The sequence below is a fragment of the Podarcis liolepis genome, assembly GCF_965112155.1.
Source record: "Podarcis liolepis genome assembly, chromosome: 7".
In the NCBI taxonomy this organism is placed as follows: domain Eukaryota; kingdom Metazoa; phylum Chordata; class Lepidosauria; order Squamata; family Lacertidae; genus Podarcis; species Podarcis liolepis.
The window spans coordinates 2,295,575-2,316,622 of NC_139561.1; the positions used below are offsets into that span (position 1 = coordinate 2,295,575).

At 46.3% G+C, this 21,048-nt stretch overlaps 1 protein-coding gene across 6 annotated transcripts in view; it reads left to right on the plus strand.

The window, feature by feature from the left end:
- FAM178B (family with sequence similarity 178 member B) overlaps positions 1-21,048 on the plus strand; it is a 192,648-nt gene that overhangs the window by 109,955 nt on the left and 61,645 nt on the right. For all 6 annotated transcript variants that reach the window (XR_014528653.1, XM_083514191.1, XM_083514192.1 and 3 more), the window contains 2 exons: positions 1,299-1,475; positions 3,889-3,986. Coding sequence is in view for 5 of the 6 variants with exons in the window: in XM_083514191.1 (XP_083370317.1) it covers positions 1,299-1,475; positions 3,889-3,986 (275 nt within the window). In the remaining variant the exon portion in view is untranslated. The remainder of the gene's footprint in view (positions 1-1,298; positions 1,476-3,888; positions 3,987-21,048) is intronic.

Sequence of the window (21,048 nt, forward strand, 5' to 3'; positions counted from 1 at the left end):
AATCAGTGTGGGACATTGTAAATATGATCAAATTAACTTACTTAGTCAAAGTCAGAGCAGGCAGGCAATCTTATTACTGTTTTATAGAAAAATGGAGTGCATTTATAATGTATTGGTGTAATAAAGTACAGGAAAAAGCAAATCCACACATTTTATTAGGTATATGATAATGCATTTCTGTATAATTATACAGAGACTTTATGTAGATCAAGAAAGCAATATGTACTATAAGTTTCCATTATTATACTTTTTTATTACTTCTCTTTTGTTCTCTCAAATTAATATTGTATATACGTGGGGGGGGGAGAAGTTATATATAAAGAGAGAGAAAGAGATAATGCAGCCCTTAGGCTGAAGAAGGTTCCTAACTCCTGGGTAGAAACTACAAGGAGACCAGCAAAGGAGCCCCTTAATAATCAGTCTGAAGCGGACTTCTACAGATAGGACTTCAGACTTATTCGCACTTACTTTTCCTCTCCTCTTTCCAGGCATGCTCTGCACTTTTAAGCTCCGTATCTGAGCACTGTGTTTTATTGCTTCACAGAAACCTGCTCTTTAAAGCTCAATCAGAGCAAATGTCAATCCATGGAAAGCCCAAATTGACATTTGCTCGGATTCAGCTTTAAAGAGTGGGGTTTTGCAGGGAGAATTTGGGGCAAAAAACCAACGCTTGGTAAAGCAAGGTCCTGTGCCTGCAAAGAGTGGGACTAAAAGTAAGTGTGGACAAGCCCTGTGTCTGGCTTCCTTGGCATGTTCTGTGTTGCGTTCTCATAGCCCCCCTGAAAACGCCCTGGGAGACACTGCCCATCTCCAGGCTATTGCTCTAAAAACACAGTATTATCGTCTGTATTGCTGCTAGACTTTTTCACCCATCTGGCACTTCTAATCTACAAAGTGCTTCTCTATCTTTGTTGTGTTAGGTGACTTGTTCTTTCCACATTATAGAGGGGAACTAATAGTGAGAGATAGTGGCACAAATTCACATTAGAGGTGGTCCTCAGACATGGATCTTGCTGGGTCCCAAGCCAGTGCTCAGTACTTCAGGCCACGCTGATCACTGTGCTGTGGCAGGTTGCAGTTAGAAGTAGGATTGATCTGGGAGCTTGGATTCCTGCCTGCTGGCTAGCCATGAATGTGTGCCAAATTAATCTGTATGCCTTATCCAACTGGTGTTGGAGAACCTCTGGGAAGCTCTTCTTAAGATATTCCTGGTGGGTCAGGTTTGGGGAAGACCCCCTGCCTCATTCTCACCCTGCCACATCCTCCTGACACTGTTTGGGTTTCTCCTTTCCTTCTAGTTCCTGACATTGTGTGTGGCATCCCATCCGCACTCCTACCCTGACTGCCAGCGCTTGGCCCTCCTCGTGTTGCTCTGCCGGCTTGGCCTGGACAAGAACCTGCGGAAGCATCCACAGACAGGGCTTCAGCAACTGCTGGTGGTGCTGTTTGAAGGCATCCAGGACTGGTCAGAAAAGGTTAGTACTTTCCAGTTAGTACACCTGTGAACAGAGTTGCCTCCCCATTTTTGCTGACTCTGCTTGTGTGTCTTTAACATTTCCATGTCAGACTTTCCCATGTCCAGAAAAGCTTCACCTGCTGAATTTCTGTCTGCCAGGCTGCTGTCAAAGACAAAGGAACAGTAAAAGAGTTGCCAGTCTTTCCTGTCAGGGCAGGATGGGATTGGCAGATTTCAGTCACAATGCACAACTAAAATATCACTGGTTTAAGCTCATTACCAATTTTCCTGCCCAAGTGTGGGAAAGGAGACAGATTCTCTCTTGCACAGACTTCCTGTTGTTTTTTCTCAAATGGAATGAAAATTATAATCCACTTTAGTTAGCAGTCTTGTCCACACAGGATGTTTAATGCCTGTTCGCAGGGGTGGCCTGTCGTGTTTGAAACGGGAATGACATCTTCCTGCTCCCCTGCCGCCTCTTGCACTTCTGTTGCCTGAGGCATGTGCATCACCTCGCCCCTTGGGTGGGCCAGCTCTGCAAATCTGAAACTGCTTGTGTCTGAGTTTTATTGCAGCTTCCGCACAACATCCTCATCCAACTGGCAGCTGGCCCTTACTCCCAATTACGGTAATTCAAATCTTCCTGATCCACAGATAATCTATTAAGGGAAGAAAATCCAATATAAAAATCTCATGTTACCTCACCATGGATGCACTGAAACACATGGTGTGGGTGGTGGCTTCCCTCCGCCCCCAACACACCACACATATGTAATGCATTTTTGCTGGGTGCTACACTTTGCAATGCTTTCTACTTCTGTTTGCCGTTCAAGAAAACACAGCCCTAAGGAAAGGATGCCGCATGCCTGGTTCCACCAGTTGTGGCTGAAGGCACATCGGCAGTATATTAATACTATAGCCTTAGAAGGAAGAATTTACCACTAAAAATTCTGCACCTTCAGAGTATTATTTTATTCTGTAACTCTGCATTACTTGTTCTCTGTTACCTGTTCTTTTGGTGCCTACATGTTCTTGAATAATAATAACTTTGAGTATACAGAACAGGAGTGGAATGCCCGGTGGTTTCTTTTTCATGATTTCTGCTCCTGTGCCCATTCACAATATCCACACTCTTCCATTCTTCTAATCTTTGGCTTAAAATAATACTACTTTTTGGGGAGGGGGAAAACAAATGTGGGTCAAGCAATCTGAATAAGTGATACGATATAAGAAAGTGTATGCATATTTCCTCAAGATACATGATTTATTTGGGGCTTAGATTTTGGAAGATTGGTTTGCATGTTGGGGGTCTACACATTGTCCTGGTTGTGGATAACAGCAGCAGCAGCAACAACAACAACAAGAGCAGAGCTTTTCAGTGTGCAACACTGCACAGTAAGGTTAACCCTGGAGGGTCCCTGCCCAAAGGCACTTCTTCTTACAATCCATGTGTACCTTCTTCTTGTCTTCAGAAACCTGCTGCAGCAATAGGGTTCCCCTCCATTGGAGCCCTGCTGATTCATGCTTGTCCTCTGCCTCTTTCTGCAACACAGCCAGCAGCATCTTCCATTCATCTGCTTAATTAATTGCAAGGCTTAATGAACCTCTGGCTCGAGCTTTGGTTCGGCAATTCCCTGCAGAGCCTGACAGAGCTGCTGGCATTTGTATGCTTCTGTCTGGAGCTGACATGCTTGGCTAGGCTGGGGTCGCAGCAGCCTGCTGGGTGGAGGCAGGCACTGTGCTGAGACTGCTCCAGATCAGATCTCCAACGCCCCCTTCCAGCTGCAGTCTGGCCTTGAACACCCTTAATGGGGAAAGAGTCCCCAGGATTTAATACCAGCTGTTGGTTAGAGGGATGTAGCTGTGCAACAGGGAGAAACTCAGGTTAGTTTAATATCAGCTGAGAGCTAGTGAGCAAAGGACATAAGAGCTGCACCGAGCATCAGGTTGGCTGCATGTTGCTTGCATGTCACCGTGCAGCTGAGCAGACATCAGGCTCCACAAGAACTTTAGAGTGCTGCCAGAGATGGCCATCTAGTTTAGCGTCCTATTCCTCACAGAGGCCAATCAGATGCTTGTTGCATTTCTTCATTCTCCACCCAGGCAAGCAACATGCATTGTGGCAGTTCAAGGGCACATTCCTGCCAGGCAAAAGCACTGGAGGAGGGGATACAGCAGGACCCTGTGAGGGGTGTGGCCTGGGGAAGGACATGTCTCAGGGAGAGTTCAAAGGGCCAACTAGAGAGGCCTGAGGCCTGAGGTTCCCTGCCCTGGTTTATGGGAAGCTTGCAGGCATAGCCTGCAGATGTTCACTGGAGCCGTTCATCTTGAAACATCACCCACCCACTCCGTCTCCTCCTTCTCCCCATAAGTAACCATCTGAACCCACCTCCCCGGCAACTTCACAACTGAGACATCCTTTTCTTTTGCAGCTGCCAGAATTGTGCAGGTCCCTCTGCCATGTCTCACAGCACCATCACAATTTGGTAGCTGTTGTGCGTTCCTTTCCTGACACCACAGCCAGAGGACGGTGAGTTTGCCCTTGTTCAGTAAGAACGGGAGGGAGGATGACTTGCTGAAGAGATCCTGGAAGAAGTGTGGCTAGATGTCTCTGGAGGCACTAATTATTGCAAGTGCCTGCCATACTCAGACCTGAATGTTTCCAGGGGATGCTTGCTGCTAAATCAGAAACATGGCCGTGCAGTGAAACATGCTGTTATCTGGGAAGTCCCCTTCTCTTTTTCTCTCTCTCCCAGTGCTTCCACTCTGCTCACAGCCTTTTCCCAGTTAGAATGCCAGCTCCTTCCTAGCCTCCCCTGTCCAAACAGAGTGTCTGCATGTTGAGAAATGTGTGCTTTGGGGAAAAAGAAAGGGGGGGCAGGAGTGTCTATTTCAGACCACATTGGTTAGAATGAGAACATGGTGCAACTTAAAACTGATACCACGGGCATCATATTGTGATGCACTGAGGGAGTTGGTGGTGGGACTGATGACAACGTCGTCTCTGACATTGACTGGCTTCACCAACCCAATGTCTATCCTGTTGCCGGGGTGTGCTTGGAACAGGCCGAGGATGCTCTACTGTGGGGCAGTAGTAGTAAGAGTTTAGGAAAACAGGAGGCACAGACTGCAATTTCAGCAAGCCTAAGGAAGCACAGAGGACTCAGAAAGGAAGGCTGGGAGGTGGGAGTACTCCAGAGGAACATCAGAAAAGGGAGCAGAAGGACAAGAGAACGGGCAGAGGTGGAAGGCACACATGGCCCCAAAAACAGTTTCTTAAAAAGTTACAAGGCAAGAACAAAGTGAATTGGAATATCCACCCAAATCTCTGGCAGCTGCTGCAGGAGCAGATCTCTAGTGTAAAAAGTGTTAGGATAATGGAATTTGGAGGATTTAGCTGTTCTCTATGCAGAGACTGCTGCCATAATCTCTTGTTTGCCAGCCTGTCTCCCTTCTCCAGCTCTTGTACTAACTTTTCAATCCAATCACCATGAAATGAGCATGCCATCCTCAGTCATAGTGTGCCGTGATGATAGTCCAGCAATCATGCTGTGAGAATCATGTTGTTGCATGTGCACGCCAGAGCATTTGAATGGTGTCTTAGACTGCATTCTACTTGCAGCGGCAAATCCTTGCCCTGATCAGAACATACATCTCAGGGCCCCTCCAGGTGTCCTTGCTGTGTTCATCATGATTTGTGCTCAGGATGCTATCGGGGCAAGTTATACACAATAACGTTTCCCATTCCATTTCCACCTGCGAAAGGTTTGGCGCGGTTTGGGGGCAGTTAGCTACACTTAGTGCGCGCACCGTAGTTCCCTGCTGAAATCCACACCTTTTTCTATACAACAAATGCTCTGCTTGTAGTAGTGCAGGAGTGCCTTGGCAATGTGCAGAAATGTGCTGTATCTGCCTCTGTGTGATATAACCCCTCCCACATACTTCCTGCTGATGCCAAATACTGTGGCATCCTGTAGTGGAAACAAGCTATGGCTCAGCACAGCAGTCACAGCCTGAGCATAAACACTTCAAAAGTGCAGAAATAAAAGCAGGGTGTCATGGAATCCTGCACTTAGAGAGGATATGGGGGGAGGAGGCAGCCCCCCATCACTGCTTTCCCCTCCCAAGAACGTATGAGGCAGGGTCTCCTCCACAGAAGCCCATCCCACACCATTTCCCTCCCTCAGGGAAGGGGAGATTGCATGATTAAGACCTCCTCCTTAAGGCCTTCTCATGACTGGTCATCATGATGGACTGCCCAGCTGGTGGTGTTTGGTGCTGGAGACAGCAGCCCGCACACCAGTTGTGGCACCGGCTATGCCAAGACCACCATCCCTGACGTATGAACAGCGAAGCATGGAGACAGGGAGAAATACCAGCTGGTGTAAGAAACATTTGCAGGGAGGGTGGTGTCTTCCATAGTTCCTTGATGGTGTGGTAGGTGGTGGTTGTGCACGTAGGAATTTCCTAGCCAAAAGGTTTGCTTGTAGTCCTACAGATCTGATAGACAGATTGAAGTGGAAAGGGACAGGGCTGCCAGGGGCTATGTGTGTTTCTGAAGGAGTTGCTGTTATTCTTGTTTGGGGGAACTAAAAGGGCACTTGGCAGCTTTACGGAGGACCTGAGCAGAAGCTACAACTTTAGAGTTGCTAGATCAGCTTATGGCTCATAGGAAGTGCTACATTCTGTGCATCCCTTGGATATTTAAAGCATTGCTCATCTCCACTTTTCCACACATGTCCTCTTGTGGGAGCCGACTTAAGCAGCAGATCTGATGGGGAACAGTTGCTGGAAGGGAGTGGCCCAGATGAGAAACCCCAAAGCATCTGTAACTACACAAAGGCCTCATCTCCTTTCTGAAACTTGCCGCTCTTCATGGGGCCCATTTCCTTCTTTGGGAGGTGGGGCAGAAATTTCCAAAGACTGCCTTTTCCTTTGCACATTGCTTGGGAGAGGAAAGGCATTCAGCCATCCATTCATGGGGTCAAGAGTTCAAGTCCCAGCAAAGGGAAGCGGAAGCAGAGGGGTGAGATGAACTCCCATGGCTTCCTCTGCGCACAGGCTGCTTCCACCCCATCCTGCTCACTCCCACCCAAGCCAGCATGAGAGCTCACAAGGGCCTCAGGAGATCAAGGCCAGGCCCAGAGGAGGAGAGAACTAGAGGGGTTTGAGAGTTGGTTTGAATAAGGCCTTGTGACCCTCACTTACAAAAGGAGGCACTGATTTTCAGCCCAGTCTTGTGCATGTCTACTGTGAAAGCTATTTGGCAGTGGAACGGTCTCCCTCGGGAGGTTGTGGACTCTCCTTCCTTGGCGGTTGGATGACCATCTGTCATGGATGCTTTAGGTGAGATTCCTGCATTACAAGACAAGGGTTGGACTAGAGATCCCTTGGGGTCCCTTCCAACTCTACCATTCTAAGTTCTATGAGTCAATGGGCTTCTTCCGAAGTATACAGGACCACAACCTTACTGTTTATCCCCTCTCAGTGACTCCTGCTCGTTTCCACGTGCCAGTTCACCTAAATGAGGGCTGTTGAGTGACTGAAGATCTTTTGTGTGTGTGTTATTATCACCCCAGAGTCGGCCACGACTGGACCCTGGTCAGGGGTCCCTTTACCTTTACCTATTATCAAAGAGTAAGCTTCCCTCCTTTTCTCTCCATTCCTGTCCACTTTATCTCACCTACCCTGAGACCAAAAGTCTTGCCAAATGGTCTTAGCTCATTGGCACATCTACTTCTTCTTTTGCCTGGCCCCAAATGGAGCTGCAGGTGAAACCAGTCACTTGTATGCTTAGCAGTGCCTGGCCAATTCATGGCTACAAAACAACATGAACATGAGCATCCTGGCCTTTCACTAAGGCTCCTGGCTGTACCTGCCGCCCCGTTGCTCTAAAGCCCTGCCCCCCCCCCACAATACACAGTTGCTGTGCCTCAATTATTAGCTTGTCGGGAAATGCTAAGCATAATAGTTTCTCTAGGGCATTCTTAGACTTTTGCAGTGGACTGTCTACTTCTGTTACTGTGAAGGAAAGGGCTGCTCATTAATACTCAAGTACATGAAGCCCCTCCTTCTTGGACGGAGCTGAAGTGGAACACTGCATTTCGCAATGGCCCTGACAGTAACATGCCAGTAACTGCCCTAGGTCAGTCAGTTTAAGAGAAGTAGCCTAACCAATGAGAAGTTGGGGGTATGTTTTTATTGCATGGAATATATATATCCTTTCAGGAGACGTTGCTCTTCAGAATCAGGTATGTCTGTCCTCCACCCTGCCCTTAAATGCCCTCAAAATCCATTTCTGAGGAGACCTCCTCACCTTGCCTCATGGAAGGATTGTGGGGTGGGGTGAGTAAGGTCCAAACAGACCCTAAGTTTCCTTTCTGTCTTTTGAAAAGTTAGGGCAGTTCCAGAGGTTAAAGCAGGATAATAACTCTACTTAGCTTTGTATAATCCTGACAGCTTTGAACAGGCATTAAGTATTTTATCTCCTTTCCACAGGCACAGAGGGGTGAATGACTTCCTTATGTAATGAGATAATAGTCTGAAAAGTGACTTGCCACCTCCTGGCTCCCCATAATTTGCATTCATTCCTCAGCAGTGCTCTTCTAGGGGCCTGGACTCCTGACTTCTCTTCTCAGCTCAGCTCCCGGGGCCTTTTTACTGTGCATTCATGAAGTTTTGTGCTCATGATGATATCAGGATGGTTACATGTTATCCTGCTTTCAATACAGTTTGTACCTGCAAAAGCTCCAGGGTGGACATCCTGCTTCATTTCCCGTCAGTGCATGCCCTGTAACTTCCCACTGAAATCCTGTAACTTTTAATACTGCACATATTGGGGTGGGGTGCCCCGCTTTTGCGGCAGAGTGCCCTTCTGGACAGCAGTGACGCAGTAGCATTGGGGAAGCATTGCAGAGCGGCTAATAAAGGCGAATGGTGTGTAGACTGTCCTGTTTAAATCCACCACTAATACTCTTTTCTTGTGTCAACGACACAGTACACCTCCCAACAAACACCCATCTAGAGGGATCCCAAATCTTCTCCGTGGTTTGGAAATCTTCTTTTTGAGAAGTATTTAGACCAGCATTTTAGACAACATATAAATTATTCCTCGAGATCATCTATATTTCTGTCCAACTTGAATGGCTCTAATCTACACTGTAAGCCTCAGATGAGATGAGATACTGGCCAATGTGGATATTTCTCTTTTAATTGCGGCACAAACTGGACATGGCAGTAAGGATCCCTTGGCAGCGCATTAGGGGTGAATAGGAATAGGAGCAAGCGGGAGATCTTCTTAGGGACCAGAGTTGCAGGTTAGGAAGGTTTGAGATAATTTCCCTTTCTGAATTTCCCCCTCCAAGACTAACAGCAGCATGGGATTGATTTTTCTTAGGATTATAGTTGCATTGTTGAAAATTTTGTGTGTTTGGGGAAGGGGCTCACACCAGTTGTTATATATTTTTATATCCCTGATTTCCTTCTAAGTGACGCATTTAACAGCTTCATGTCTTGTGTGACCCTGAAATGCAGCTGCGAGGTGCTGCAAATCCGAGTGCTTCTTTTCTCCCTTGGGCCATTTATCCCCTCAGAATCAGCCCTCCCCCCATTACTTTTCTATCTATAAGGCAAAAAAGGGGGGAACCCCATATCTTTCCTTTCATGAATGAGAAAGCAGCGGGGAGGAGAGGAATTCTGCTCAGGAAAATAGCCTGGAGGGGAAGGTTAAAGTAGCCCATCCCCAGTTGCCAGGCACATTTTCAGCCCCCTATAACTAAATTTCAGTTGTTGACTTTAGCTGATTATAATGCTGTAGTTATCATGAAGTTTGACAGAGTTCCCATAATACATGCTCTTATAAAGCTTCATTAACGCGTGACTCTCTTATAATATAGTCTTTTTCTGCAGTTTATTCCTGACTAGATCCAATAATAGATGTTTAAACTTGGCTGAGAATGTTGCTCCTATCCTTGAAATCTTCCTCCCACCCAAATTTGAAATGGTTCTCCAAAGTTTCTACACACAAACACACAATTTTCTGCTCTGCAAAAGCAGGAACGCACCTTTTCAGAGGCAAAACCAAAAGCTTTGGAGGGTTAACCAGTTGCTGATAGAAGTGCCTTCCATGCTGCATGATGCCAGAAGCCATGGAGTCTTATTTCCATTTGAAATCTTCCTGTTATGATTATCCTTCCAGTATCCTTCCTCATACACACACTTAAAAAATAATAATCTTATTTTTATTCCTGAGGTTGCAGAATCTTCCGTGCTCTATCCCCCATTGGCAAGCCGCCCCCCCCCCCCCAGTATTTATAGAAAGGCGGTGGGAGGGAGTTGGAGAGAAAAGAGAGGCTTCCAATTAGCATTTTTAAAATGCCAAAAGAATGTGACAGGAGACAATTATAGCTTTTGTGAAACAATTTCCCTCTTTCCAGGGCTGGCCTGTAACGTTTGGGAGAACCCAAAGAGCCCCCATCTCCCCAATGCACTTCAGTGGGAAATTGTCTTGTGCAAGCCCCACGGAAATGATTGGGAGATGCTCAAGGGCAGCCGCCCTCGTTCATTTCAGTAGGATTTGCATGGGAGAACGAACCACTGGATTGTGCCACAAAGATCTTCTGTCTCCCACTCTGACTCCCTTAGAGGCACCCAAATGGGGAGGGGGTGGGAAATGATTCACGTCACATTTAAAGGCAAACCTACGTAGTGTGCGCTTTTTGAAGCAAAACACAGTCCTCTTTTGAAATTCACATTTCCCTGAATTTTGCAATGCAGTTTTCCAGCCCACTAGATACGTATAAAATGCATGTGCATATGTAACGTGTACGCAAAAATTCATGTATTGGGGAAAATAACATTTAAAATGCCTTCAATTAGAGGAAATCGTTTTGCAAAAATATGTGCACAAAGCAAAATTGTATGCAAAAATTTGTATGTTAGGAGCCATTGATGGTGAATTTTCATGAGGTCTTTCCCCCGTGTTTAATACAAACTGATGTGGAAATGTATACAGCTGAATTTAAAATTGAAAAAATAAATGAGAAAGTAAGAGAAATTGAAGTTGTGAGATTTGCCTGTCCGTACATGGCAGATATGTTCCCTGGGCCATTGTGGGAGGGCCACCTCTTCTTGGGACTTCTCCGTGTCCCATGTCCCATAGCAGGGCTGCCCCTGACAGTTTCTCCCCACTCCTCCAGCTGTGCCTTCCGCAGTGATCCTCCTGTGAGCCCTTGGCCTGGAGCTCCTCCTCTCCTTCTCCCCTCTCTTCTGTGGATCCTGCTGGACAGCAGCCCAGCTGGCTGTATAAAACCTGCCTTCGCCAAAGAGGTTACTTGGAGTTGAGTTTTATTTTTCCCTTTGGTAGCTGGGATCAGCCCACTGGCATGATGCCAGCTGTTTCCCCTGAGCACAGAGGGGAGGAGGGGAGGTTTGTTGCTGTACGGCTCACTCTCACTCCCTTAGTCTACCAGGCCCACATTCAAAGCAGGGCCACGCTTCCCTCTGAAGCCTTCAGCCCAGCTATGCTGAGACTTCTAGGCCTTTTGGATAATGCCATAAACTTCATTATCATTGCCAGTGCATAATAGAAAGTTGAAAATATAGCAGGGGGCGTAGAGGTCCTCAGCTGACGACTTCTAGGCAAGAGACCTGCCCCCTAACCCCAGTCAGGAGTATCCCCAGTTCACATCTCTTTGATGCTTGAAATATGGCAACCCTGGTATAATCCTCCCTCCTGGCAGCTCTTACAGTCCCCAGAACAGCAGTGGGAAAGATGGGCTGTAGAAAGCATCTAAACATCTTTGAGGCCAGTCTTGTCAGTTTATTCATTTTTCTTAGAAAATGAGGTGCCGAAACGCACCGTGAACACTGCCCTCGTTTCTTAGAATGGCAAAGGTGGCCACCCTCTGAGAGGGGCCAGAATGAGTTCCGGTTGCCAAAAAGGCCTGCATTTTGCATTACTTTAAAAATTATTTACTTAATAATATGTGTTATCCACCCTTCATTGTTACAAATGATTCCAGTATGGAGTAAATAACAGATGGTGAAAATGCAGCCCTAAGATTAAAACACAAAACATCTATTCACAATATCAGCAGCCACTAAAACAGGCAAGTTGCACCAGGCTCCAGCATTGACACCCTGCATATTGTGGAACAAAGAAATGTCCCTTTCAGCTAGCGGCGAAAAGCTCATCTAAGTCTACGCCAGCTGTAACTCAGAGGGAGAGAGATCTGTAGGTGGGGGGGGGGGCACCACCGAGAAGGTTGTATGGAATTCACTGTCACAAGATTTGGGGAGGAGCATTAGCTTAGATGACCTCAAAATATGTGGCACAATGGGTCAGTGCACCTGGCTGCCAACCAGAAGTTTGGTGGTTCTAGCCCACCCAAGGACAGCTGTAGGCAGGATTCCTTCATTGCAAGGGGTTGGACTAGATGACCCTCAAGGTCCCTCCCAACTCCACAATTTTTTTTATTCTATGAGTGAAACAAATTTTATAGAGGACAGATCTGTCAGTGAATAAGCCATGGTAGGTCACTAAATGGAACCTCAAAGGAAGAGTAGTTGCTGGCCCTAGTTGGACCCTGCAGTCTTCTCCTGCATGGGACCTTCCAGATGTTTTGGACTGCCTGTTGCCACCAGCCCCAGCCAGCATGGCCAACAACATGGCCAATAGCATCCTCTAGCAACACCTGAAGGGCACCAGATTGTGGAAGGCTCAACTGCTGGGACTGATCCACCAAGGCTCTTCTTACTTTATCTACTTTACTAAATTCATACCTCGCAATTGCACCACATGAAACCCAAGGGGGCTGTCTTGTGGTTCACAGATGGTCATCCATCCAGGTAGACCTGCTTCACTTCAGCAAGGTGGGGGCCTTGGTTGCCTTTAAACCAAAAATAGGTTCTTATGCCCATCCTGCTGTTGTGTAGTCCTGGGATTATTGCACCATGCTCTTTTTTCTGACTGTGTCGATTTACCCGAAGTCAGGAGCAGAGAGTGTGGGAGAATTAAAAGCAAGAGCTAGAAAGATGAAGCTGATATGGAGCTTGACAGGGAGCCAGTGTACGGACGTTCATGGAATGTGTTTATAGTGATGGGAAGATGAGTTTAGCAGAAACATCCACAGTCAGCAGGCAGGGGCATCCTGGTGGGAGGAAAAGAGGACAAGAATGAGAATGGCCTTTGTTGCAAACTCAACTAAGTACAGCTCAGCAACAGAGCCAGTACCCTTCCTGCAGGACCAAGAAGACCTACTCAGCTATGCTCATTTGGTACCTCTGAGCAAGTCACTCTCTTTGTGCTTCCATTAGATAAATGTAACCCACTCCACTGACTTGTTGGGATGATGAATGAGGTATGGAGCGATTCAAGACAGGTTAGGCTATGAATCTGAAGTCCCATCTGATCGATTAGATACTGGACTACTCTCTTCCATTTATTTCCTGGTGCTTGGCCAAACAGTAATGCACATATAGGCCAAACTTCTTAGTAGGAAGTGGGCCTCCCTAAAGAGGCATTGGCAGTCGTACTGGAGGTATTAACAGTTGCTTCATGGGGAACGAGATCCTTCTCGGTTTCTTGGGTACCTTGACTGAGTCTGTCTAACCTTTGGCATTCGTTGAGGGGACCTCTGTGGCCTTTGGGCATCATGAGCCTAGAACAGGGCCAGAAAGATCCAAAGGTGACTGCTAGGGAGGTGTAGCTCTTCAGACTCAGGCTCTGGGCAGGGGCTGGTGGATCTTTTATATGGTCTGGAGCTAATCTTGTAAGGGGTGTGAGATCCTGTTCAGCAGAGCATGAGAAACTGTTGCTGGACTCCTTCAGCACTGATCATTGGCTGTGCCAGCTGAACCTGGTGGGAATTCTAGTCCAATAACACTTGGAGGGCCACCCGCAGGTTCTCCATTCCTGATGTGTATAGGCTGTGAGGTCAGACAGACGAAAGATATACAGATCGTGCTGATATGTCTGGTTTTAATTTTCTTTAAAAAGAAATTCAGAGTGATTAATGTTAAATTATCAATACAGTATAACTGTTTTTGTTGATGATGTGAACCACCCTCTGATCTTTGGATGAAGGGTGTAATAATAATAATAATAATAATACCCCGCCCATCTTGCTGGATTTCTCCAGCCACTCTGGGCAGCTTACAGCACATATAAAAACATAGTAAAACATGCAAAATTTAGTAATAATAATAATAATCCGCAGCAGCAGCTCCCATTAATTTCAGTGAGTCTTGTGCAGGAGGACTTGATGGCTTGCTCCATGTTGGCTCCATTGGACTTTCTCCCTACTTCACCTGGTGCCCAAACTTCAGGCAGGACTGAGCTTCAGTCTGGGCCCAGAAATGGCACCACCATAGAGGGAATGCGATGTCCCATTTATTTCCCACTGAGTTACTTCCTTTAGCAGAAGCCTTGGTAACTCTGTTGGGTTGCATCCTTCTGACCTTAAGGAGAGCAAAGCTCAAGCTATATGCTTATGGGGAAACAGTGGCACGGGTGCCACCAACCTGAGTTTTCCAGAAGAAAATGTGATTTGGGGTGATTGCGTGTGATTTTTCTGCTTACTTGGCTGCTGTTCATAGCAGTGGGGAAACAGGGAAGCCCTCATGCAATGGTGTTGTGTGTTTTGTTTTTCTACTGTGCATTACCAGTCAGACGCAGATTGGTGGTGCCCATTAGCTGCTGTTTGGGCATTAGGCTTTGTATCTGAGCTGTTTCTCTTTGGAAAGTCCTTCAGAGAGATTCCTTCAGAGAAAATCTTTTCTTTTCTTTTCTTTTCCTTCTCCTAAGGAGGCACACTCTGGTACACTTTGACACATTCTGATGAGGACCAGTTCCCTCTGCCAAAGTTGTCTCCCACAACCTTTCTCCACACAGAACATCTCCCAAGCTCTAGGAAAACTCCCACAACTTCTCCACCTAGATAACAGACACAGACACCTAATTCTTTTGCCTTTCTGCTGGATAGCATTTCTTTAGCCTTGCCCTCAGTTGCCCCTCATTCCTCGCCAGGCACTCGCACACGCACGCACACACACACACACCTCCAATAATTCCTCTGCCTGGGCCTCCTGCCCTTATAAATCTCTGCAGCAGAGTTCTCCAGCCTGCTATTAGGCACGTGCCTGGCCAATTTCCCTCCCGCCTCAGCTGCCCCTTGTGTTACATTCACCTCATTTTGCTGATGGAGTGCTTTCCAGCAAAGTCCTTAAAAGCAGCTGTTCAGAGATGAAGCCCAACGCCGCTGCTTCAGCTGACGGTTGTCATGCAATGACGATGCTTTGCATTGCCCTGTGTAGAGCAATTTCCACATCTAAGGAGTCCTTCCTTATTGTGCCTGACAGCGGGTGTGGAGTGCATTCAGCTTTTCTGTACGGAAGCTCTCCCCACCCCCTGCCTCGCCTTCCAAGCCAGAACAAAAGTGACATGGAGTTTGACAGCTGCGGATGAACGCATTAGACAGACTGCTGGCATGATCAGCATGTATGTGTGCATGCAGGCATATCTATATCCACCCCCACCCACCCATGCATGAACACCTCTATGTGGTTAGTTTACCTGATGTCCTGGTCCAGTCCCCGAGATAACTCTGTGGGAATTTGTTTATTGAGTTCTGGATAAGCCACAATAGTGGGATGAGCATGTGTCTTTTGTATTCACCCTGCTGAGGCACAGTGGCAGCGGCTGCACAACAATATGATTACGCCCAGACCAGTCATTTCCTAATGCTTGGCAGAGCAATAGCAGCATCCCAAGCACAAGGTGGTGCCCAGGAGCTAAGGCTGCCTCTGTCATCCAGCAGCAAAATGGGGATGAAGGATTGAAATAATAGCCTGAAATCACCTGTTTTGCTGCACTGGACCTTGCACCCAGCATAAGTGGAACAAAAATGTCCTGCGAGTGCGAATGGTCTTATCCCCTCGCCCCACTCCTCCTTAAACCATGTCTCTTTAGCCTCCCTGGCCCCCTGCCCTGGGAAGGCCTCTTTGGGCACTTCCAGGCAGCCTGTTTATGGAAAGTTCACCCTGACTCGTTTGCAGGAAGATTAGACAGTGAATGAGCATCCATTCTGATTTGTATGTTGGGAGGTTAGAGGATGCTGCCTCAAAGCAAGTGTTATTATCCTACACTTTCCATGTGCCTTGCCCCATAATAATAGTTATTTATTTATTTATTTATTCATTCATTCATACATTCATACATTCATACATTCATACATTCATACATTCATACATTCATTCATTCATACATACATACATACATACATACATACCCCGCCCTCTGGCTGGGTTTCCCCAGCCACTCTGGGCAGCTCCCAACCAAATATTAAAACACAGTACAGCATTAAACATTAAAAACTTCCCGAAACAGGGCTGCCTTCAGATGTCTTTTAAAAGTAGGATAGTTGCTTATTTCTTTGACATCCGAAGGGAGGGCGTTCCACAGGGCGGGCGCCACCACCAAGAAGGCCCTCGGTTCTCGCAGTGAGGGAACCGCCAGAAGGCCCTCGGCGCTGGACCTCAGTGTCTGGGCTGAACGATGGGGGTGGAGATGCTCCTTCAGGTATACTGGACCGAGGCCGTTTAGGGCTTTAAAGGTCAGCACCAACACTTTGAATTGTGCTCGGAAACGTACTGGGAGCCAATGTAGGTCTTTCAAGACCGGTGTTATATGGTCTCGGCGGCCGTTCCCAGTCACCAGTCTAGCTGCGGCTTCTGGATTAATTACAGTTTCCGGGTCACATTCAAAGGTAGCCCCACGTAGAGCGCATTGCAGTAGTCCAAGCAGGAGGTAACCAGAGCATGCACCACTCTGGCAAGACAGTCTGTGGGCAGGTAGCCTGCGTACTAGATGGAGCTGGTAGACAGCTGCCCTGGACACAGATGTGACCTGTGCCTCCATGGACAGCTGTGAGTCCAAAATGACTCCCAAGCTGCGCTCCTGTTCCTTCAGGGGCACAGTTACCCCATTCAGGACCAGGGAGTCCCCCGAACCAGCCTGCCCCCTGTCCCCCCAAAATAGTACTTCTGTCTTGTCAAGATACAACTTCAGTCCATTAGCCGCCATCCATCCTTCAACTGTCTCCAGACACTCACGCAGGACCTTCACTGCCCTCACTGGTTCTGATTTAAAAGAGAGGTAGAGCTGGGCATCATCCACATATTGATGAACACCCAGCCCAAACCCCCTGATGATCTCTCCCAGCGCTTCACATAGATGTTAAAAAGCATGGGGGAGAGGATGGAACCCTGAGGCACCCCACAAGTGAGAGCCCAGGGGTCTGAACACTTATTCCCCCCCACACACACACTTTCTGAACACGGCCCAGGAGGAAGGAGAAGAACCACTGTATAACACTTATTGAAAAAGAAGTCCAATCTTTTGGGGGAGCCTTTTTGTTTTTGTTCGGCTCAATACCTCCCAATCAACTGTAATTGAATTTGCCAGTATGTAATTGCATCCCACCAGAAAATAGTGACAGTCTGAAAGCACCTTATATGAAGAAAGCAGATAGGAAATAATACAAGTGTAACCTGCATCCAAGTTCTCTTTCCTCCCTCACCCCCCAGCACTCAGCATTCCATGCCCACAGAGCCTCTTTCATCCTAATTGGGCTGTATGGCGCATATTCCCCTCCCGAGGGGAACAATTGTGGTACTTCTGTAAACCTTAGGGTTTCCCCAAGTCCACTGATACCTCCCTCTGGTGCAACAGCACTCACAAAATTAAGGTTACTATTATTGGGGTAACTGGCTCAATTACCTATTATTCTTTAGATAGAATCATAGAATTGTTGAGTTGGAAGAGACCACAAGGGTCATCTAGTCCAACCCCCTGCAATGTAGGAATCTTTTGCCCAACATGGGGCTCAAACTCACAACCCTGAGATTGAAAGTCTCAGACTCTACCGACTGAGCTGAATGACAAGGTCTTCAAAGCCCTTTCTTATACTAAGTGTGCAGTGTTTGCTTAGTGAATCTGGTTAGAGAGTAGACGACACCTGCTGCAGCCTCACACACATAGATGCTTGTAGGTAAAAATAATAATAAAGTTGTTTGTTGTAGGAGATGCATAACTTGGATGGAAAAGGTTTCTAGTTCTAGTCTAACTAGTCTAGAGAAGAACAAGGCAGCCATGAGGATAGTTAAAGATGACCTCCCATATTGAGGTCCGAGAGAGAAGTGTGAGGAAGAGGAGGAAGCTGTAAACGGGATACTGCCTAAGATGTATCAGTCTCTAGACAACAAAAATAATGAGAGAAAAAGAGAGAGAGAGAGAGAGAGAGAGAGAGAGAGAGAGAGAAGTCCGCAGAGAGATAAAGGTACAGGGATAGTCTGGTAATTAGGAGGTTCCTTACTCGGTCAGTGTAAACTCTTCTCCTGCAAACTTCCAACAAGAATAAAGAGAACTACTTCTGAGCATGTACCAAGTGCTTTTCCTTCTCCACACTGAGTAAGGAGCAGGGCTTCCCATATAAGCCTGAGTACCAAAGATTCTCAGGAAGTTATTTCCATATTGTGCAGCTTTTTGGTGCTCTCACACAGGAGACATACTCAATCCCTAACAGGGCTGGCTCTACCATTCGACAGAGAGAGGTGGCTGCCTCAGGTGGTAAGGGCTGAGGGGGAGGCAGTGAAGTGTTAGAAGACAGAGTTGAGGGGGGAATGTTGTGGATAGTAGGAGAGGATATATTGATTAAATATTATCCTTCTTCACTCACACTAGTGAGCTAGTAGCAGAGCACATTCCCTTGCACATTGCTGGAAGTCAGTTGATAGATTCCTTGGAATCGTATAAGTTGAGCAATCCAGTCTGGCTTGTCCAGATTGGATTGTTCCTGGTAAATTTCCTATTTAGTTCCCTCTTAAAAACAGTAATGACATGACAGTCTTCTTTTAAAAGTAATGATCATTACTTACATTCAGTTCACAGTATAGTCCTGAAGGCAGGCATTATCTTGTAGTTACAGTTACAGAGAAAAGTGTGGGTTCATCCTCTGTGAGGGATGAGCCCATGTGCTGCTGGCTGAGAGCCAGCAGATAGCTAAGGCAAAATGGAGAGAAGGGATCAAGAGAGAGAGAGATGGCTGCATGACTGGCCCATTTGTAGGGTCTGCCAGGGTCACGCCCATCTACCTGGTCACACACAGGGGGAGGATGCTCCAGACCAGGTGTGACAGTTAGTCCTTCTGGCTGGAGCAACATTCCTCTGTGTGTCCACTCTGGGCAAACAGGAAATGTTGTATTTGACTGCTTGAGTGATGTTACATCCCACAGTGTGTGCTATGCAGCCTTGCTACAGCAGAGTTGTCCAGTGTGACCTCTGAGCTTACCTTTTATCAGCAGGCAAGGTGCAATCCTGACTTCAATGGGACTTACTCTCAGGTACATACATATATGCATCATTTAACTCGTAGGCCACCTTTCCATAGTTCAAGCCATTCTCAAGGCAGCTTAAAACATGGGAAAATACATAATTACAAGATAGCAAAAGAAGTTATAAACAATAAATAAAACATCAAAAAATACACAACCAAATTGCACAATTTCCACATATATCATAAGATCCAAAATAAAGATACAAAAGATTAATATCAATAATAAAAACAGGTCCTCCACCACCAACCGCCCCCCCCCAAGACCCCAGCCCAAGGGTAGGGGTCTATTGAATTGCAGCCTTAAAGTCTCTTGCTGGCAGACCTTAGAAGTGGGGAGGGTCTTCCCTGGGCAACTAGTGCCCAGTGATAAAGCTACAATTGCAATAGACTTTGCAGCCATTTCTCTCCTAATCTAACTAATGAAGTAATCATGACTCGAGTGCTGGCAGGGATCCGGCTGTGTGAATTGCTGAGCTGAGTTGCATGGCTTTGTCTGGAGGGAGCAGTTACCTGGCTCCCTCCAGGGCTGCGGATTCTTCAGGTATCCCTCTTCCCAGTGAATGGTTTTGTGGGTGACCGTATCAGCATGCCAGTTGGCAGACTCAACAACTTTGCAAAAAAAAAAAAAAGGTCAAATTTGTTGTGTATTGAGTCAAAGGATTTTATATTTGTATTATTATTGTCTGTATTTGCATTAGGGTAAAGTAACTGCCTTTTGGTTTCAGGGGGTACAGCTACTATTGGTTCATTTAAGCTGCTGTATTTGGATCCTCTGTCTTATTGGTTTCCTCCAAAAGGCAGGACTGTGATTGCCTGATATTGTTCCCTCCAAAATGTATCCTTTCTAGCTAGTCCCCTGTCCCTATAAATGTAGCTTTCCCCTCCTCAGTCTTCAGTCTTGTTTGCTATAATAAAGAAGTTACTAGAGAACTGTCTCCAGCATATTATGTCAAGAGAGCTGAAATCACAAACCCCACGTCACTACAAAATTCACCTTTTGAAATATTGCAACCTTAATTTATTATGTTACTATTGTTTATTAAATTTGTATACCCATAGATCTCAGAGCGGTTCACAACACAAAAGTACAACACAAAAAAACAAAACAAAACACATAATAAAAATAAGAACAGAAAGAAACCCATGATCTCTCCTTCCACGACATTAAAAGGACATGTATTCTATGGAAGAGCATTCTGAGCCCTCCCAACACAGATATAGACATGGTCTCTATGAGCCAGATTAACGCTGGATGAAAACCATAATTTTCAGGCAATGTAATCCAAATTCTGCATGGAGAGAAAAAATGGATTATGTAACCTGTAAATTGAATAATTTATAAATTGTATAATTTATGTGGTAGCGGTTTTTGTGATGAAGGCCATGAAAGCCAGGGAAAGATTTATGGATGACAATGTAAAGACCCCTTCATCGTCTGTTTAACTCGTTGCTTGTTTTCCCTCTCATTCTATTTTGTGGGATGAAGGTTTTGTTGGCATAGTATCTAATGAATTTTAATATTTTTAACTATTGTTGTGTTGATGTTTGTGTACAGGCATGGTCCTCACAATAAATGGATTTGTTGTTGTATAATTTATAAATTTATGTATTGTATAAATTGTAAATTGTATAATTTATAAATTGCATAATTTACTGTGCAATGCACATTACTTTGCCCCATTTAAACTAGTTGGAAGGAGCAAAGGGCTGCACAGGAGAAGCTCTCCCATGAACTCCAGGAAACTACAAACGCTTTGGCAGTGCAAGAGGAAGTTGCAGCATGTCTTTCCCTAGAGCTTTTCAAGACAAGGTTGGACACGAATCTGTCATGGCTGCTTTATGTCCAGGAAATCCTGTCTCGGGGAGAAGGAGCTTAGCCGAGATGGTTCCCCGGGTTCCTTCCAACTCTTAAAGTTTTTTATGGTTCAGCAAAAGCCAAAGAGCTCAGCAAAAGTCTTGCGGGCCTAAAAAGAAGGCTTCCTCGTGCCACTGCTTAAGAGCACCAGATCTTTATGCTACTGTTGTGGGCAGACTAAGCTTGTGGTGAGCTCTGTGGGAACACCTCCCTTCTCTTGTGGCAGCGAGCTGTTTAAGGAAGGCTCCCCAGGTTAGCAGGAGCAGCAGTCCAAGTCGATGAAACTCCTATTCCACCGAAGTCCTGGATAGTCTCGTTGGCTGGCCAGTCTTATGTTCCAGATG